The sequence below is a fragment of the Phocoena phocoena genome, chromosome 2, assembly GCF_963924675.1.
Source record: "Phocoena phocoena chromosome 2, mPhoPho1.1, whole genome shotgun sequence".
Classification (NCBI taxonomy): domain Eukaryota; kingdom Metazoa; phylum Chordata; class Mammalia; order Artiodactyla; family Phocoenidae; genus Phocoena; species Phocoena phocoena.
Window position 1 is genome coordinate 127,501,660 of NC_089220.1, and position 20,133 is coordinate 127,521,792.

At 44.3% G+C, this 20,133-nt stretch overlaps 1 protein-coding gene across 1 annotated transcript in view; it reads left to right on the forward strand.

Moving 5' to 3' along the window:
* LOC136118513 (protein FAM169B-like) overlaps positions 1-20,133 on the forward strand; it is a 79,629-nt gene that overhangs the window by 34,604 nt on the left and 24,892 nt on the right. Inside the window, exons 5-6 of the mRNA XM_065871758.1 lie at positions 9,662-9,747; positions 14,664-14,841. Of these exons, the coding sequence (XP_065727830.1) occupies positions 9,662-9,747; positions 14,664-14,841 (264 nt within the window). The remainder of the gene's footprint in view (positions 1-9,661; positions 9,748-14,663; positions 14,842-20,133) is intronic.

A 20,133-nucleotide genomic window follows, 5' to 3' on the forward strand; every position in this document is an offset into this window, starting at 1 on the left:
AGATGGGGTAGGGGGAGGTGCTGAGAATTTCTGACCTTCAGGAAGGGGGCACCCAGCTAGAGCAGCTCCTGGTCCCCTGTTTGCCTTGAAGGGAGAGGTCAGGCCTCCCGGTGAGTGGGATGGATGGGGCTAAACCCAGCTCTGTTAGCAGGATGAACCTGTGGACCTGAGTCAGTGAAGTGGTTTTTATATCTCTGGTAAAAACCAAGCTAATATGGCAGGAGTGGAGGAGAGGCTTGTTGCCCTGGTGAAGTCTGAGTTTCAGCATGTGGAGAACTAATTACAGTTTTCCTGGCTTTGAAGTGTGATGACCCCCGCGGACTCACGAACCCCAAGGGTTCAGGGACCGCCTGATTAGCAGCCTCTTTGGTGCAGCCTCCCGTGATCCCATGGACGTTGAATCTTTACGTTTAAGTCTGTGCTTGCACTTTGAATAAAGGAGAGGTAGACATTAGCCTGAAATGGATCCCATCCTCCCAACCTTCTACATGGGGGAGTCCCGCTTAAGTGGGTTTGACAGTTTTGGGGAAATGAGTTCTGGCCAGAAATTCAGGCTCGATTTAAATACCTGCTTCTCGTGGTGGCTAAGGCGCCCGTGTGGCTGTGCAAGCTCAGCCGGTGTCAGGTGGCCCCCAGGTTGAGTGGGACCTGACTTCACATGAGCTAAGAGAGCTCCATGCTAGAAACCAAGAGAGTTCTGTTTTCCGTGGGCCATGATGGATGCAGATTGAAGAGCTGTTTGCAGTGACAGCACTGTGTGTTTGGGAGCACATGTTGGCTATTGTTTGGGATTTCCTTCTTTATTCCCTATTAATTTATGACACTTACTGTGAGTTGGATGTCAATGTAGGGGAAAACAGCATCCCACAAACAAAAAACATGTCATTCTTACCAAGGGACTAATGGTATTTGGAAAACAGAGAAGCTCCAAGGAAAATATTCCGAGAGTCACGGATGTGCGGGGTTGGGGGTGCTTCTTTGAGGCATCCTAGGGTTTTACCACTGCAGCTTGGGCTGTCTGCACCTCTCTGTGCTTCCTCCAACCCTGAGAAACTTGCTGTACTTGCCTTGGTACGGCCTGTGATTTTAAGATGCCTTTCCTAGATAGACTAGCTCTGGTGTGGGCTTCTTTCGGCCTCCAACACCTTGCCGTCCAGCTGTGCCTCAGGATCCAGGCACCTCATCTTACCTGGTCTTCCTGGAGTTAAAATCTCCACTCACGGAAACAAAGTCGCCGAAGGCAAGAAGGGCCTAAGAACCACAGGGAAGTTGATGCAGATATACTACAAACCAGATGTTTCTTTCTCCCTGGCAAAGAGGTGCCCAAGTTCACAGGGCATCTGGGGAAGCGTTTTCCTCTAAGGAAGACATCTGTATGGAAATGGTAGCCCGAGTAATGCGATATGACAGTTGCTATGTCAACTTGCGTATTTTTCCCCTCCCCTTAAATTATTGACCGGCTCAGTCAATGTTGCATAAAAGTCATGCAATGCCTTGGAATGTGTTTATGTGCTGTCCTCTGCCAGAACTTTTCAGCATTTTTTTCCTACGTGTATTTTGCTTTTGGGAAGATGGCCTGTCACTTTGGTTTAACTGTGCTCTTTTTTGGGGGAAGTACATATTTCTTAGATTTGTAACAGGGCAGTGGCAGCTTAGACTCCAGGGGAGCAATTGGGGGAGGCTGGTGGGGGGTAACAGGCAGACCTGAAGCTCCTTCGGTTGTGACTGAAGAAGTGTAAACCATGGGCCAGTATGTAAACAGCTTGCAGTTATTGTGGGGAGGTAGGGTGTGTGTGTGGGGGGTGTGTGTGTACGCATGTGCAAGCGTGCGCATGAGAGCTCCTCCCTCCTTGGTTGCTATGATGGTGTGGGGAATGGGCCTTCTCTGTCTCTGCTTACCTCTGGCTGTGTATCCAGCCACCTGCTGGCCACCCTGACCTCGCTATCTCTAACAGGCATTTCAAAACTGAAACCCTCGCGCCTCTTCCTCGTCCTCACTTCCTCCTGGTGAAGACACCTGCGTGCTTCTTCTCAAGCTTGGGAGCTGGCTGCTGTCCTGCCTTCCCTCTCTCTTCTGCCTTAGGACCAGTTTGATTCCCAGGTGGTCTTTTCTGCCACCCGAGCATCTCCCTCCCTGCCAGCATGACTGCTGCACTCAGCCCCTCCTTACTTCTTGGCTGGATGACCACAGGCTCTCGTTGCCCTCCTTGTCTCCAGCCTTACCTACACCCGAATCCAGTGTGATCCTTCTCAAATAACCTTTTTCTTTTTTTCTTCTTAATTTCTAAAGGACTAATTCTTCCCACCTGGGCATAAGCTAACTGTTCTCTCTCTAAACCACCACTCTGATCATGTCTCACATTGATTGGACTCCTCCAGAGACTGACAAAGCCAGTACCTCAACCTGGTCCCCAGAGACCCCAGCACTGGAGCCCCGTCTGGCTCAGGCCTATTCTTGGAACTCTGCCTAGCCCTTCCAGACAGCTTGCTATGGTCTGAATATTTGTGTCACCCAGCAAATTTATATGTTGAAGTCCTAAGCCCATGTAATGGAGTTGGGATGTGGGGCCTTTGGGAGGTGCTTAGGTCATGAGGGTGGAGTCCCCTCGAATTAGGACACCATGGGAAGTCAGCTGTCTGCAACCCAGAAGGGCTCTCATCAGAACCTGACCATGCTGGCACCCTGATCTCAGACTTCCAGTGTCCAGAAATGTGAGAAGTAAATTTGTGTTGTTATAAGCCACCCAGACTGTGGTATGTTGTCACAGCAGCCTGAATGGATGAAGACATAGCCCTCGAGTAGGTGCCTGATGCTCCTTCCGTCTTGGGCGCTGGTCATGGTCTGTGTGGTCCTGGCCTGGTGGCCTGTCTCACTCCTGCCGGGCAGTGTCTTCTGCCCTAGATCCCTGCGTGCCAAGTACAGTGCCTGATCTTGTCAGTGTTTGCTGAATAAATGGCAGCCATCCTCCCCGTCTTGATGTCCACTCTTGAGGTCCACTCTGTTCAGGTCTTTCCGTGCCGGCCTCTCCTTTCTCATCGCTGTCTTGGCTTGTTGCCTCCTTGTCTCTCCTCTCATCTTTGTCTTCCCTACTCTGTCGGCCTTCATCGAGTCTGGACTCAGCTCTGTCCCCTTGTCTCTTTGTCCATTCTTCACCTGGAGTATAGAGGTTAGAGCGGGGGCTCTGGGGTCAGTGAGAGCCAGTTCTCATCCAGTCCCAACACTGCTGTTTACAGGCACTTGATCTTGAGTTCTTAACCCTTCTGAGCCTCACCTGAAAAAAAGTCAGCCAGACGCTTGGTGGATGCTTGGACATGTGGTTCTGGTGAATATTATTACTTTAAAACAGTAATCAGGTCATGTCCCTCTCCTCTGAAGCATGGCGGCCACTGGTGGTCTGCAGGGTACGGCCCCCAACCCCTCCCTGGCCAGAGGTGCTTTGCATCCCAGGCACTGTCTCCTCCTCCAAGCTGTAAGTGTCTTAAGCCAGAGTCTAAATTTAATTCCTCCAGTGGATTTAGGATGTGCTCTGTACATAATAGCTGCTCAACATGTGGGTTGGATGAGCACCATGTGCTTCAGAATTGTGACCTCTGCAGGGTCCTGAGCCACTTTGCTGCCTCCCGCATCCTTCGTGCTGGGCAGATGAGGAGGGACAGCAAGCACGGCCACATGAGCCACTGTCCCCCTCTGGGTGTTGATCTCTACAGTGCTCCTCCTTGCTGAGCTGGACGGTAGCCTCAAAGTCCTTGTCAGGACAGCTCCCCACTGCCACAGCCCACCCATCCAAGGTGATGGGTGACAATCAGCTCTCCCTGACCTGTACTGTGGAAAAATCACACTAACTTTTAAAAAATGTTTGTTGTATTGATTGATTTAAAAATATTTAAATAAAAAAGGAATTAGCTCCATTAAGAAATCTTAGGCAAGATGAAAGGTTTAAAAATCTTGTTGGGGGCTTCTCTGGTGGCGCAGTCGTTGAGAATCTGCCTGCTAATGGAGGGGACTCGGATTCGAGCCCTGGTCTGGGAAGATCCCACATGCCGCGGAGCAACCGGGCCCATGAGCCACAACTACTGAGCCTGCGCGTCTGGAGCCTGTGCTCCGCAACGAGAGGCCGCGATAGTGAGAGGCCCGCGCACCACGATGAAGAGTGGCCCCCGCTTGCCACAACTAGAGAAAGCCCTCGCACAGAAACGAAGACCCAACATAGCCAAAAATAAATAAATAAATAAAAAGCCAAGCATTTGAAGCCCTTTAAAAAAAAAAAATCTTGTTGGGAGGTTCTGGGCAGGTGAAAGTGTGTCCCTTGATCAGGCATGATGTGTCCCCACAGCCCTGGAAGGAGGAAGTGAGGGACATGATGGTTGGCTTAATGCACCCTGATGGAAAAGGACCAGTCGTGAGCGAACGTGGTGAGTAGGAATGTGTCCCCACTCACGCTGGGAGACAGCGGATAGGATGGCAGCAATCAAGCTGGGGAAGAAAGACAGACATTTCCCTGCAAACCAGAGCAGAAAGTTTGGAGAGGGAGCTCCCAGGAAGAAACCCAGTGTTAGCAAGCAGCTTCCGTTGTGTCACTGACAAAAGCCAGCAAATAACAAAGGGCTTTTCATACTTCTTTGGAATCCCAGAGCAACACTTGAAGCAGGTGGAGGAAGCTTTTGGACACCACTGAAAAGCTTCCCTTTGGGCAAAGCAGTTTGGTGAAGTGAGCTCTTTCACCAAATCTGCATAACGGCCAGGTGAGAGGATGTCGTGGGCTCCATGTGACAGGTGGGGGACTCGAGGTAGGGGAAGGGTGAAGGTCACACCTTGAAGAAGCTGGAATCTGAACCCCACCTGGCTCTGAAGTCTGTGTTCTCCCTACACCAGGTCCATAGGGATGTATCCAAAATGTCTTATGTTGTCTTGCTCTCCGTCAGCACTGGTTTATGTTTGTTGAGATGGCTGTGAAGAGTAGAGTGAAAGGTCTGTGTTGAGATTTATTTTTATTTGTGTGGATGTCCGGTTGTTCCAGCACCATTTGTTGGAAGGACTATCTTTGTTCCATTGTGTTGCCTTTGCTTCTCTTGTCAAAGTTGACCAAATAGAAGTTGACTACATTTACGTGGGTCTATTTCTGGGCTCTACATTCTGTTCCATTGATCTGTCTTCCACTGATACCACACTGTCTGGGTTACTGTAGCTTTATAGTAAGTCTTGAAGTTGAGTAGTGTCAGTCCTCCAAGTTTGTTCTCCTTCAGTGTTGTCTTTGGCCTCTCTATGTAAACTTTAGAATCATTTTGGTGAAATCCACAAAATAACTTCTTGGGATTTTGATTGGAATTGCATTGAACCTATAGGTCAAGTTGGGAAGAACTGACATCTTGATAATATCGAGGTTTCCTATTCGAGAACATAGAATATGTCTTTAGTTTTTATTTGATTTTCTTAATCAGAGTTTTGTAATTTTCCTTGTATAGCTCTTACACATATTTTTGTTAGATTGCATAAATCTAAGTATTTCATTTTGTATAAGCCTAAGTATCTCATTTTTGAGGGGTGCTAATGTAAATGGTATTGTTTTTAATTTCAAATTCTACTTGTTCATTGCTGACATACAGGGAAGTGGTGGGCTTTTGCATATTAGCTGTGTATCCTGCAACCTTGCTATAATCGATGTTTGCAGCTCTGCCTCTCCCTTGTTTAAGCCTTGCCCAGCTACCCCCAATGCTTGGGGTGCCCTGAGTGTGGCCTTGGACTTGTAGGGCTCTGTGCCTCTGCTCATGGGTGACTCTGCCCTCGCATGTCATCTCTGCCTGTTTTGAAGCCTTACACAGTGATCCAGAGCCCGAGCTGGCAAATTCCCCAGGGATGCTTTCCCAAACCCCTCAGCAGAACTGACCCCCTCCTCTGGGTCCTCTGGACTCTGTGGCTCCCAGCTCTATTCTAGCACCTATCATGTCCTGCCCTATATCACATCAGCTTGTCTAGCTCTCTCTTCTCTGCAGGCTACCAACTCCCAGGGGCAAGGATGGAGACTTACTCATCAGCCTCTGGAGACCTGGGACAGGGCCATTTGTGCATTCGGGAACTCAGCCCCAGGTAGTTGAATTCAGTTCATCCTGCTGCGCCTTGATGAAACCAGGCCACTGGGAGTCAGCCTGAGGGACCTCACTGTCTTAACATGTTTGGAAGACCTTGGGGTGTTATAGAATAAAATCCATTACTGGCATCTCAAGGGGAGAGGGGAATTAAATCAGTGAAGCAAGGCTGGCCTGTGACCCACAATGCCCCATCGACTGCTGTCACCACTGCTCAGCCTTTTGCAGGGGTCCAGTCTCCCAGGTCCTCGATGGTAGAGAGCCAGAGGGTACTGATCAGGATTGTATTTTTCTTTTAAAAGTATGGATGTGTGGTTTCCAGTTTCATTTTATTTTATTTTATTTTTTTATTTATTTAGGCTGTCTTAGTTGCAGCACATGGGATCTTCATTGCGGCATGTGGGATCTTTCGTTGTGGAGCACGTGCTTCTCTCTAGTTGTGGTGTGTGGGATTTTCTTTCTCTTGTTGTGGCACGCGGGCTCCAAGGTGCATGGGCTCTGTAGTTTGCGGCACGCAGGTTCTCTAGTTGAGGCATGCGAGCACCGTAGTTGTGGTGCGTGGGCTTAGTTGCCCTGCTGCATGTGGGAATCTTAGTTCCCCGACCATGGATCGAACCTGCGTCCCCTGCATTGGAAGGCGGATTCTTTACCACTGGACCACCAGGGAAGGCCCCAGTTTCCACTTTCTAACTCTTGGAACCTGCTGGCTCCAGGGTCTCAAAAGCGATGCCCCAAGGCTGGCTCTGCAATGCCTGCCAGTCCCCCAGTTCCATCTTTTGTCCTTGCTGAGCTGGAAACAGCCTCTCTCCGAGGACTCTGGCCCCCATTCCTCTTGACTAGGTAGCAGGCTTTTCTGATCAAAAGCTGCTATTCTTTGGAAGGCTGACTCTTTTTCAAGAGTTGTGTTTGAGGACAATTCATTTTAAGCCTATTACATTTGATCAGACTTCACCTTCATTGTTATGTACACTTAACAGCTTAATATTAGTTTTGAAAAAAATTCAGTCTATTTTGTGACAACTTGTGTGGCTAATTAATGCTCTGCAGTGCACCGTGTAACTTGCAAGGCACCACACAAACACCAAATCATAACACATTTCCTGTTTGAAACTGTCTTAGTAAATTGAACATCTGTATTACAGTAATACACTGTCTTAGTAAATTGAACATCTTTTATTGATTCACCTTGTTAAGCAGGGAAGTAATCCTTATGGTTTTATAAGCCTCCTGCAAGTTCTAGTAGATGCCATTTGGAACATGAATTTAGTTGAATAAGTGAAGGCAGATGTCAGGCATTTAATTGGCACTTCTCTCTCAGTCTGCTGTATCAATTTTGGAACTATTGTTGGAGAAGATAAAATTCACCAATGGTATGAAACTGACAGTGGATTAGATGCTATTGGTCTTTGGAGAGGAGGGAGGGACTGTGCAGAGTTAGTGCTTGACAATAGCTAATGTCATCACCTGGTCTTCACAGGGTTTTCTACGAAAGTTCCTCAAAGAGCAGAGAGGAATAGGGAAGAAGGTGGTGGCAGCTTAACTTGATTGCCCCACAAAATTTGTTTTAAAGTCTTGAGCCTTATATTAAATGTTCAAGGGACTTTTGTTTTCTACTCTGTGTTATTTTCCTTCAACTCTTCAGCCAAAAAGATTTGACTGGGAAGATGTATCTTTTTATCTGTGGCTTTTGGACCCCTTGGGCTCAGATACCTGGCTTGAGAAACAGGTATAAAAATGGCAATTAAAGGGGTATAAAAAGATAGTGGAGGAGAACTAAACTATGGTACCTTCAGACAATGGAATATTTTAGCACCAAATACGGTGCTGAGAAGAATTTTGAGCTATCAAGCCATGAAAAGACATAGAGTAACCTTCAATGCATTTCACTAGGGGAAAGAAACTAATCTGATGACTCCAATTATATGACATTCTGGAAAAGACAAAACTGTGGAGACAGAAAAAAGATCAGTGGTTGCCAGGGGTAAGGGGTGGTGAGGAGGGATGAACAGGCAGAGCACAGAGAGTTTTTAGGGCAATGAAAATACTCTGTATGATATCATAGTGATGGATACATGTGATGATACATTTGTTCAAACCCATAGAGTGAACCCTAATGTAAACTAGAACTTTGGGTGATATGATGTATCAGTGTAGGTCCATCAGTTGTAACAAATGTACCACTCTGATGGGGGATGATGATAGTGGGGGATGTGTGTGTGGGGGAGGGGGAATATGGGAAATCTCTGTACCTTCCTCTCAATTTTGCCATGAACCTAAAACTTCTCTTGAAAACAATCTTAAAAAAAAAAAAAAAAGATACCAGAAAATAACCAAAGTGACTTTAGTGTTTTAAAATGTAATTTTTAAGCAAGGAAAGGAGAGACAAGAGGCAGAGGCCATGATTGCATTTGCGTTTGGAGTGGCCCCTCAGGAGGGATAGATTGGCAGGGGAGACTGGGGGGACAGGGGACCAGGTGGAGTGTTCTCAGTTACCTGGAGAGATGGACCAGTAGCATTCAGAGTTGGGGAGGGAGTGGATCCTGTCCTGGGGCAGCAGGTGGAATGATGGGACCTGGCAACTGTAGCATGAGCAGGGGAGAACTGACGCATTCATTAGCAGGTGCTGAGGGCATCCTACCTGCCTGGCCCTGTGTTGGGTGTTTCACACCTGATCCTCATTGGAATTTGTTAGCCACCTTGGGTGATCAGTTTGGGCAGCTCTGATGAGGAATCTGGGACTAAGTGAGGTTGAGAGTGTTCCAGGATCACCTCTACTAAGCAGCAGGACCCATGTCTAAACTCAGAGTGGGTGGAATCAACAGCCCTCAGTGACTGTCTAGACAAGGGCGGGGCATGTGTGGGGTAGGAGAGGTGTCTCTACCCTTCCTCTCTTGCAGGTCCCAGCCCCAGAGTCTTCTTATCCAAAGCCCCACCACCACCCCTGCATGATTATTCCTCATCAACAGCTGACCCATCTCTGGCCTCTTGGAAAGAGCACTGAACTTGGAGTCCAGTGGCTGAGGGTTGGACCCGACCTCAGCCCTCCTAGCTGTTTGCCTTCCCCTCTCAGAATGTTAGCGTCCTCAAAAAAATGCAGATGACAATTTCATCGTGAGAATGAAAGAAAAGCATGTTAAAGAAGCCAGCGTCAAACCCAGCACCGAGGGCGATAAGAAGATGGTTTGTTCCATGCCCTTAGGTAATGTTGGGTTTGACTAAATTTGCAGAGTTCCAAGTTGTGTCACATAGTTGGACTTTGAAAAAAAATATAATTCTCACCCATTGAATTTGTCAATATTGGTGTGTAGCCTCTTGCGCCCAGTAGCGTTGGGGTACATCCTGTGTTGGGGTCAACAACAGGCCATCTCTGCAGACACCTGTGAAGTCCTTTCAGGTGACAGTGGTCACTCTGTCCTGGTCAGTGCTCTCAGACAACTCAGTTCTAGAAACATCGCCTGCTTTTGCTGCACATAACTTTCCTTTGCACCTTCACAGTGGCTGCATGTTGCTAAAACGGCCCCTTTGGTGGCCAGTTGGCCATGTGTACATCATTGTTTTCTCTTGGCTTCCTCTTTAGTTGTGGCTGTTTACATGAAGGAGTCCTGGTGGACCACTGAAGATGTACTAAGAACCTCTGATCCTGCAAGAGAAGGTCTGATGAAGGTGAGGTATTGCAAATTTAAGTGGACATTGCAAAACAGGTTTTAAAGGTCAGTGTACTTATTATCATGTTAATAATTTAAAGCAGTCTACCCCTGTGGATTCATTTTCTAGGACTGCTGTAACAAAGTGCCAACAAACTGGGTGGTTTAAACAACAGAAGTGTATCATTTCCCAGTCCCAGAGGCTAGAAGTCCAAAATCAAGGTGTTGGCAGGGTTGGTTTCTTCCGAGAGCTGTGAGGGAGAATCTGTTCCAGGCCTCTCTCCTAACTTATGGTGGCCTCAGCTTTCCTTGGCTTATCAATGGCATTCTCCCTGTGTCTTCCCATCCTTTTCCCTCTTTGTCTGTCTATCTTTGTCCAAATTCCCCTTTTCCATGGGGACAGCAGTCATGTTGGATTAGGGCCCACCCGAATGACCTCATCTTGACGTGATCATCTGCAAAGACTCTATTTCCAAATAAATCACATTCATAGGTACTGGGGGTTAGGACTTTAACATCTTTTGGGGGGACACAGTTCAATCTACAACACCCTGCCAGCAAGGAAAATAGTAGTAAATGGCTATATGCAACAGATACCTGGCTATTGGTAAATCTCTCTTACCTTCCTGAGTGGCCTCTCACATCTTAATTTTGAAACTTTAATCCACATCATCTCTCTAAGGTGCAGGGAGGTTCTATTTATTGCATTCCAGTAGTGTTTATTGGTACTTACTATGAGGTAGACATTATGTTAGATGCTAGCCTGTGTATTACCCAGACTTTTCACAGGGATTATCTGACTTCAGAATCTTTAAGGTATTTGTTTTGCAGACAAAGAAATTGAAGCTGAGCCACACAGCTTGTAAGTGATTTAACTGGACACAAATGCTAGTCTCTCTGACAGCAGGCCTGGTGGTCTTTGAAGCACTGTGGCTTTATAGAGACCTAGGATGACAAGGGTGAGGGTTCCTTGTGGCTAAGGATGTTCAATATCTTTTCATGTACTTATTGGCCATTCATATGTCCTTTTGGGGAAAATATCTATTAAAATCCTTGGCCCACTTTTTAAAAAATTTATTTATTTTATTTATTTTTGGCTGTGTTGGGTCTTTGTTGCTGTGCGCGGGCTTTCTCTAGTTGTGGCGAGTTTACTCTTTGTTGCAGTGTGCGGGGTTCTCATTGCAGGGCACGGGCTCTAGGCACGTGGGCTTCAGTAGTTGTGGCACATGGGCTCTAGAGTGCAGCCTCAGCGGTTGTGGCGCACAGGCTTAGTTGCTCCATGGCATGTGGGATCTTCCAGGACCGGGGCTTGAACCCGTGTCCCCTGCATTGGCAGGTGGATTCTTAACCACTGTGCCACCAGGGAAGCCCCCTTGGCCCACTTTTTAATTGGATTGACTTTTTCCTGTTGAGTTGTAAGAGTTTTTCTATATTCTAGATGCAAGTTCTTATTGCATATACGATTAACAAATATTTCTCCCCAGTCTATGGGTTGTCTTTTTCAAGTCTGTTTTCCCCCCAGCTTTGTTGAGATATAATTGACATACAACACTGTGTAAGTTTAAGGTGTACAATGCGTTGATTTGATACACTGCAAAATGATTACCACCAGTGTTAGTTAACACCTGCATCACATCACATAATTGCCATTTGTTTTTTGTGGTGAGAACATTTAAGACCTCCTCTCTTAGCAACTTTCAAGTATGTAATACAGTATCATTAGCTACAATCACTATGCTGTATATTAGATCCCCAGAACTTGTTCATCTTATAACTGGAAGTTTGAACCTTCTGACCATCTTTCCCTCTCCCCCACCGCCAGCTCCTGGCAACCACCACTCTAGTCTCTGTTGCTATGAGTTTGGCTCTTTCATGTTACATGTATGAGATCATGCAGTGTTTGTCTTTCCCCTTATTTCACTCAGTATAATACCCTCAACTTCCATCCATGTTGTCACAAATTGCAGGATGTTTTCAGGTCTGGTTTTAATTGACTTGATAGACATTATTATTATTATTAATTTTATTTTATTTTACGCTGCGTTGGGTCTTCGTTGCTGCGCGTGGGCTTTCTCTAGCTGCGGCGAGCAGGGGCTGCTCTTCATTGCGGTGCGAGGGCTTCTCATTGTGGTGGCTTCTCCTGTTGCGGAGCATGGGCTCTAGGCACACAGGCTGCAGTAGTTGTAGCACGTGGTCTCAGTAGTTGTGGCTCGCAGGCTCTAGAGCACAGGTTCAGTAGTTGTGGCGCATAGGCTTAGTTGCTCCACGGCATGTGGGATCTTCCCGGACCAGGGCTCGAACCTGTGTCCCCCGCATTGGCAGGCGGATTCTTAACCACTGCACCACCAGGGAAGCCCGATAGATATTATTTTGAAAAGGGTTTTCTTCCAGTAAGTTAATGATGGCTGGAGATTCAGCAAATGGGTGCTGCCTGGCATACACACACACACATCTGCCTGTGTGTGTCATTGTCTGTGCATGAAGCAGGTGGTATGAGCGGTTGGGTGTTCTGAATCCCAGGAAGAGTTTGATTTGCTTTTTAAATATATATATATTTTTCAGAACAAGAGTGGTCACTTCCCTTGTGTATCAATTCTTCTAAATTTAGATGAGGAAAACCCTCACATTTTCTGAAAATGTGGCTTATGTTGCGAACAGAGAGATACTTGGATGTTAATTCCACTTAATGAAGCAGGTTGTAAAGATCTGTCTGCCCCAGCTGTATGTAGGGATAGTTTCCCTCTCCATTTACAGAACTTGGTGTCTTGACTCTTTTTTCTTTTAATTACATTCTGTTTCTTAGCCAGCTCTTTACAAATTACCAAACCAAACCAAACCAAACCAAAAACCAACTTTCTTAGTGTTCTTTCTGTGAACATAATTAGTGGTCCTAATTGAGGGATTAGAACTGGTTCTTAGTTCTGTGTTTTGAGAAACATTTCTAAGTCAGAATCACATGTCACACATTTTTTTCCCCCTGTAATGAAATTGGACAAATTAAGTGCATTTTCTTTTTCTCCTTTTTTCTCCTGCCAGTTTTTGATTGGATATTTCCCTTCTGCCAGATGCAATCTGTTTTTCTCTTCTGGCTTTCCTCTGAACTTTTTGGTTTTATAAGTTGAAAAATATAGCCTCCCACATTACACCCCTTGGGTTTTGTGATGAACTAGTTATTCTTAAAGTCTGAACTTGATTTGGCTGCTACTGTCTGAGATACAAAATTGAGGTGGCTTCTCAGAGTTAAGCTGGTGTGGCTTTTGCAAATCTTTTTCTCATCTAAGATTTGGCTCCAGATGAAGGTGAAACGTTTTGTATTCTGGGCCAATTAATAAGTTTATTGGCACTAAACACTTTGTGCCATTTGCTAGAGGGCTGCAAGCTAACTTATTTTTATTATTGGAGCATTTGAAAAACATACAAATGTCTGAGAGACCACTTAGGCAGTCTTCTCCCTTGATTAGTGGAGGAAACTGAAACTGAAAGGCGTTGTGAGTTGCTGAAGATCTCCCAGCAAATCTAGGCCAAGAAGCCATGACCACAATGATGATGGTGATGATAATAAACATTTAAGGGTCCAGTATTAAATACAAAACCAAACATTCATATTTATATCAAACTTCCCTTTCCCAAAGCTCTAACGGATGAAAGTGCAGAAGGGAGCCACTGGCTGGGCTGTAGCAGATACCCTGGCCTGGGACTCAGAAGTCCTGGTCTGGTGCTGTAAACCTGCCTGCCTTTGACAGAGCCCTTGTCCAGCTGTCTTAAGGCCTCTTCGGAATAAGGCAGGGAAATCAGTACATGTAATCTTAGCCTCTTTGAGCTTCAATTTCCTCACCTATAAACCAGGACCTCTCTGGCGGGTGGTGAGAATCGAATGGTAGCAGGTAGGGGGCAATCTCAGCCCAGGTTATACTCTTGCTGATTTCATGGTGCTGCATAGGAAGGGGCGACAAACACCCACACCCTTAGGCTGTCACACAGCAATGTTGTTGAAATAAAAGCTAATAAAACAATACCATCACTTTGTCACTAGCTGATTGGTTTCATCTCAAGTGCCACATTTTAGCGGTTGCTTGTAGTTGTCCGGGAGACTGCATTTAGGAGGATCCTGAGACCATATCCAGGCTCAGCCACATAGAGTGGGGATTGATAAGTTACGTCTGCTGTGGGTGCAGGAGTGGGAGGCCTTCATTTATGCCACACCTGTGCCATCCGTGGGCTATACAAATGCAGAGAATATGAACAGGCAGGAGCAGGAAATCATTTTGACTTGTTAATGGCCAAGCTCTTTTGTGGGCCTGCCCTTGACCACAATACAGTTTCCTCAATTGTCATGACATTGCAATGGGTGAGAGACAGTTCCATTTTGTAGCCTTAGGATGGGCTAGGCCTTGAGTCCCAGTAACTCTCTGGGGTTGGGACTCTAGTATGTGCTCAAAATCTGTCACAAGCCATTGAAAATCAGTTGCTCTTGGTGTAGCAACTGGACACCAATAATTATCCCCAATTATTTACCCTCCTTCTGAGGGTCAGAATTCTGGGGCTGTTGTTAAAAATGGCAGACTGGGTTTATCTCTGGACACATCCAGGGTTTCTGCTGAAATTGCTTGCCTCTATGTAACCTCCTGTTTCACTGGCATGTGACTGATTGTTCTCTGTCTCTTCACATTCCATGTCTGTGGTCCTGGAGACCCAGGAGGCCCCTCTGGCCATGCTCCTCGCTCCTGGAGGCCAGTGCATGTGAAAGGTCAGGGGTGGGAAAACCTCCGTGAGAAACTATTATCCGCATTTTGGATCTTGAGCATGAGAAGAACTGTATGGTGGGGGAGCCCACACCTGGCCCCGGCGTGTGGGTTGATTCCAAGCATAGAATTTATTGTGTCTGATTTTCCCCTCTTGTCTCACTTAGATGTTCTTTTTGTTTTTCCTTCAAAGGTTCAGTCATTTGGGGAAAGGATTGTGCTTTTTATTCTAAACGTCGTTATTTTTGGAAGACTGGAGAGGAATTTGGATGATGATGACATGTTTTTTTTACCTCACTCTGTGAAGGAGGAGGCTAAAATTCTGTGGAGAGACGGAGCAGCTGTTGGATTTTACACAACCAAAAGGAAAGGTAAGGGCCACGCGGCCGTGTGGGGTCACTGCCACTTCAGGCTCTGCGGGGGAGGCTTCTGGGTGTCTGCCTGCCTTGGAGGACTCCTTGAGCCCAAACGTTACTTGGAGAGAATCTTCTGGCACGAGAAGTATCACTAATTCAGCTGTCATGTAAATAAGCCGAAGGTATGGATTTCATTTTCACCACATTTCTCGTTTTACTGGCAGAGTGAATATTCATCATGGTCCTTGGATTCCCAGGCAGTGCCATGTCCCCTGTAAAATACTTGTTGCTGTTAATGGTTGTAAAATGACTTTGCAAGCTCAATGCTTTTCATCTCTTTTCTTTAATGTTACCAATTAGCTGTCAGGAAAAATGCCATTGCTAATAGCTGACATGTGGTGCAAAGGCACACTGGATGCCAAGATTTATAGACATTACCTCAGAAGAGAGGGAGGTCGGCGCGATAACGAGGTTAGGGTAAAATTCTGGGACTTATTTTTAGGGGCTGTGATGAGCAGGGAGTGTGGAACTTGTACTACTTTGTCTAAGAGATCAGTCTCTTCTTTAATGATGCTTTCTTTAATAGTTTCTTTGATTTTGAAAGGCTGTCAACATCTCTGACCCAACTGGTCCAAGCCCCATCATTTAATTCTTACAAAGTTCTGAATTTTAGCAAAAATAAAATTTCCCAGTACACCACCATAGATATGCTGTTGTCTGAGTTGAGTGTTTTTCTCTGCGGATAAAAAGGCTATGATTATGGTTTTGAGCTGTGTTCACATTGTGTATGTGTTCCACCTGTCCAGGATGGAGTAAATCTGTGTTTCAATTTTTTCCCTCGGTGTGGTGTGAGATGACCAGTTTCCCACGCAAGCAAGTCATGTAATTAATTATTTGTCAAGGTTAGTCATAGAGGCTGAAGCACCTGTGTCTTTCAGCTTCTTGGGTCATGAAAGCCCTTTGTCCTTTGTTTTGATGTACTGTTTCACTTTTTGGGGTGGCTGTATTCTTTAGTCATTATTTAGATAGACCAAGGATCTGGAGACTACTTGAAATGGAAGTATTTTTGTAATTCCTCTTTCTTAGGAGACCCATTTGTTGTCATTTTCTACCAAATGGCTTGTCTTAAATCTGTAGCTAAATCATTTGTGCTGTAGATGTCCTACTAATAGAAACAAAAACTGTTAACAGATTCCAACCTGATGTGTGAGAACCACAGCTAAGGGGCAGAAGGAGCTTGACCTTGGTCTTGCCCACTGCTGCTGTTGCTCCTGGTTGCAGTGATACCCCAGACTTTGTTCTGTGAGAATTAAGCAGAGGCTGGATGTGGCTGCCTCATTCTTCCCAAGGCAGACCCAGAACCTTGGAGTGGAAGGAGGATATTATGGTGTTGAGTTGAGGCAGATCAGTCTAGGTGCTTGGATTTCTGCCTCCTCTTCATTTCTGACGAATTCCACGAATTTGATGGAAAGTTCTCTGAAGCTGCTTACTAGGTATTGTTGTTTTCATCCACGCACTGATTTTTTTAAGTGGCAATTGACTGTTAGTTACTCAACAACTGAGTTAGTTTAAAAAGTATCAAATGAGGGACTTCCCTGGTGGTGCAATGGTTAAGAATCTGCCTGCCAACGAAGGGACATGGGTTCGATCCCTGGTCTGGGAAGATCCCACATGCCGTGGAGGGACTAAGCCTGTGCACCACAACTACTGAGCCCGCGTGCCACAACTTCTGAAGCCGTCATGCCTAGAGCCCATGCTCCGCAACAAAGCCACTGCAATGAGGAGACCTTGTACCACAACGAAGAGTAGCCCCTGCTCGCCGCAACTAGAGAAAACCTGCACGCAGCAATGAGGATCCAACACAGCCAAAAATACATAAATAAATAAATAAATTTATGTATTAAAAAGTATCAAATGAGTAGAAAGTTAAGTAAATAAAATATATTTTTCAGGTATATGTTGCCAATTAAAAACATATTTTACTGCCTATTTCTGGATTAGCTTATTTTTGGAGAGACAGAATAAAAGCATTTCCATGGAATAATTATATAGACCTTGCAACCAGCAATGTTTGAGAGTTCCAATCACTCTACATCCTTGCTGGTACTTGGTGTTGTATTTTTAATTTTAGTCATTCTGCAAGATGGGAAGTGGTATCTAATTTTGGTTTTAATTTGCATTTTACTAATGATATTGATCATGTTTTCATGTGCTTTTGTTATGGTCATATATCTTTTTTGGTAAGTGTCTGCTCAAATAATTTTGCCTACTTTTATTGCGTTATTTGTTTTCTTATTATTGAGCTTTGAGCATTCTTTATGTGTTTTAGATATTGGTTCTTAATCAGATATATTTTGAAAACATTTTCATTTTGGTTTAATAAGTTTTTCAAAGAGCAGAAGTGTTAAATTTTAGTGGTCTAATTTATCATTTACCAATTTTCATTATAATTCAGTTCAAAATATTTTCCAATTTACTTTGTGATTTCTGTGGTTCCTTTAAAAGTGAGTTTTAAATTTCCAGATATTTGTGAGCTGTTCCAGATGTTTTATTTTTTGTTGATTTCTAATTTAATTCTGTTGTAATAAGATAATATAGTCTGTAACTATATTATCTTATTAAATTTTAATATTTTGAAAACTGTTGAGAGTTGTTTTATGGCCCTGTATATTATTTTGGTAGACACTCCATATGGACTTGAAAGAGTGTGTGTATTTTGTAGGTATTAGGTTTCATGTTTGGTTAGGAAATGTTGGTTAGGTTAAAGTGACTGATGGTGTCATTCAGATCTTCTATATTCTTAACTAATATTTTTGTCTAAGTCTATGAATTTATGAGGGAAGTATGTTAAAATCTTTATGATTGTGGATTCTTCTCTTCTTTTAGTTGTCAGTTTTTACTTTGTGTATTCTGGAGCTTTGTTATTAGTCACATCTAATTTATAATTGCTGTATTTGCCTGATGTATTGACCATTTTGTTATTATGAAGTGTCCTTCCACTTGTCCCTAGTAATGTCTCTTGTTAAGAAGTCTATTTTGTCTGTTTTTAATACAGCCACTTCATCTTCTTATGCTCACTGTTTGCACAGAATATATTCTTTCTAGCTTTTTACTTTTAGTCTATGTCTTTATATTTAAAGCATGTGTATTGTTGACGGCATACAACTGGGTCTTGGATTTTAAATCTAGTTTTAATAATCTCTGCCTTTTGATTGGAACATTAGTCTATTTACGTTTAATTTTTTAAGATTTATTTAATTTTGGTAGTGTTGGGTCTTTGTTGCTCCTCGTGGGCTTCTCTAGTTGTGGCGAGAGGGGGCTACTCTTCATTGCGGTGTGTGGGCTTCTCATTGCGGTGGCTTCTCTTGTTGTGGAGTACGGGCTCTAGGCATGCAGCTTCAGTAGTTGTGACACGTGGACTCAGTAGTTGTGGCTCATGGGCTCTAGAGTGCAGGCTCAGTAGTTGTGGTGTGTGGGCTTAGTTGCTCCGCAGCATGTGGGATCTTCCCAGACCAGGGATCGAACCCATGTCCCCTGCATTGGCAGGCGGATTCTTAATGACCGTGCCACCAGGGAAGTCCCCTACATTTAATTATTGATATGATTGTACTTAGATCTTCTCTGCTGCAATTTGTTTTGTGTCTTCTTTTTGTTTTTCTCTGTTCTTCCTTTCCTGTCTCCTTTTGTTTTAATCAGATTTTTTTTTTTTTTTTTTTTTTTTTTGCGGTATGCGGGCCTCGCACTGTTGTGGCCTCCCTTGTTGCAGAGCACAGGCTTTGGACGCGCAGGCTCAGTGGCCATGGCTCACGGGCCCAGCCACTCCGCGGCATGTGGGATCCTCCCAGACAGGGGCACGAACCCGCGTCCCTTGCATCGGCAGGTGGACTCTCAACCACTGCACCACCAGGGAAGCCCTTAATCAGATATTTTTTACTATTCCATTTTAATTTCTCTCTTGGCTTTCTAGCTTTATATTTTTGTATTTTTTAAAGTTGTTGCTCTAGAGATTACATATGCATCTTAAACTTAAATTAACTTAGAGTGAATATTGAATTACTTAAGGTAAAATATAGAAACTTTGCAATAGTGTATTTTTATGTACCCATCATTTTATTTACATAACTGCTATTGTTATATGTTAGATCTGTTTGTTATAAATCTGTTGCTACTGACTTATAAGTTTTAATTTAAGTAGTTATATCTTTTAAAGATGTTAAGAAAAAATACATAGTTTAAAAATATTTACCCACATATTTACCATTACAATTTTTTTGTATAGGTCCCAGTTGCCCTTTAGGCTAAAGTACTTCCTTTAGCATTTCTTGTAGTGGAGTTGCTGGCAGTAAATTCTCTCAGGTTTTGTTTACTGAAAATGCCTTTATTTCGCCTTCATATTTGAAGGGTTGTTTAACTGGATGTAGAATAATTAGTGTTAGCTTTTTTTGTGTGTGTGGCACGCGGGCCTCTCACTGCCGTGGCCTCTCCCGCTGTGGAGCACAGGCCCTGGACGCGCAGGCCCAGCGGCCATGGCCCATGGGCCCAGCCGCTCTGCGGCATGCGGGATCTCCCCGGACCGGGGCACGAACCCGTGTCCCCTGCATCGGCAGGCGGACTCCCAACCACTGCGCCACCAGGGAAGCCCTTAGTGTTAGCTTTTTTCCCTCAGAATTTTGAATACGTTGTTCCAGTATCCTCTGGATTTCATAGTCTTGGGTGAGAAGTCAGCAGTTAATCTATTGTTGTTCGTCTTACATGACATGGCATTTTTCTCTGAATGCTTTTAAGACTTTCTCTTTAGCTTCTTTTGCAGTTTAATTGATTTGTCTAGGAGTGATTTTATTTTTGTTTATCTTTTTGGGAGTTTGTTGAGCTTTCTGAATCTTTAAAGTTTTCTACCAAATTCAGGAAGTTCTTGGCCATTATTTCTTCAAATTTTTGTGCTATTTTCTCTTTTCTGTTTCTGGGATTCCAGTTATATATACCTTGGGGTGCTTCACATTGTCTTGCAGCTCTCTGAAATTTTGTTCATTTTTCTTCAAACATTTTTCTCTTTTTTGGCTGGATAATTTCTCTTGAACCATATTCAACTTTATCTGCCATCTCCAAACTCTTGTTGAACCTATTTAAAATTTTCAGTTACTGTACTTTTGAGCTGTATAATTCCTGTTATGTATAGTTTCTGTTTCTTTGTTGAGATTCTCTATTCATTGAGCATATATTTCCCTTTAATTTGAAAAATTAATTCTTTGAACATATTTGTAAAGCTATTTTAAGTTGTCTACCAAATCCAACATCTGGGCCTATTTA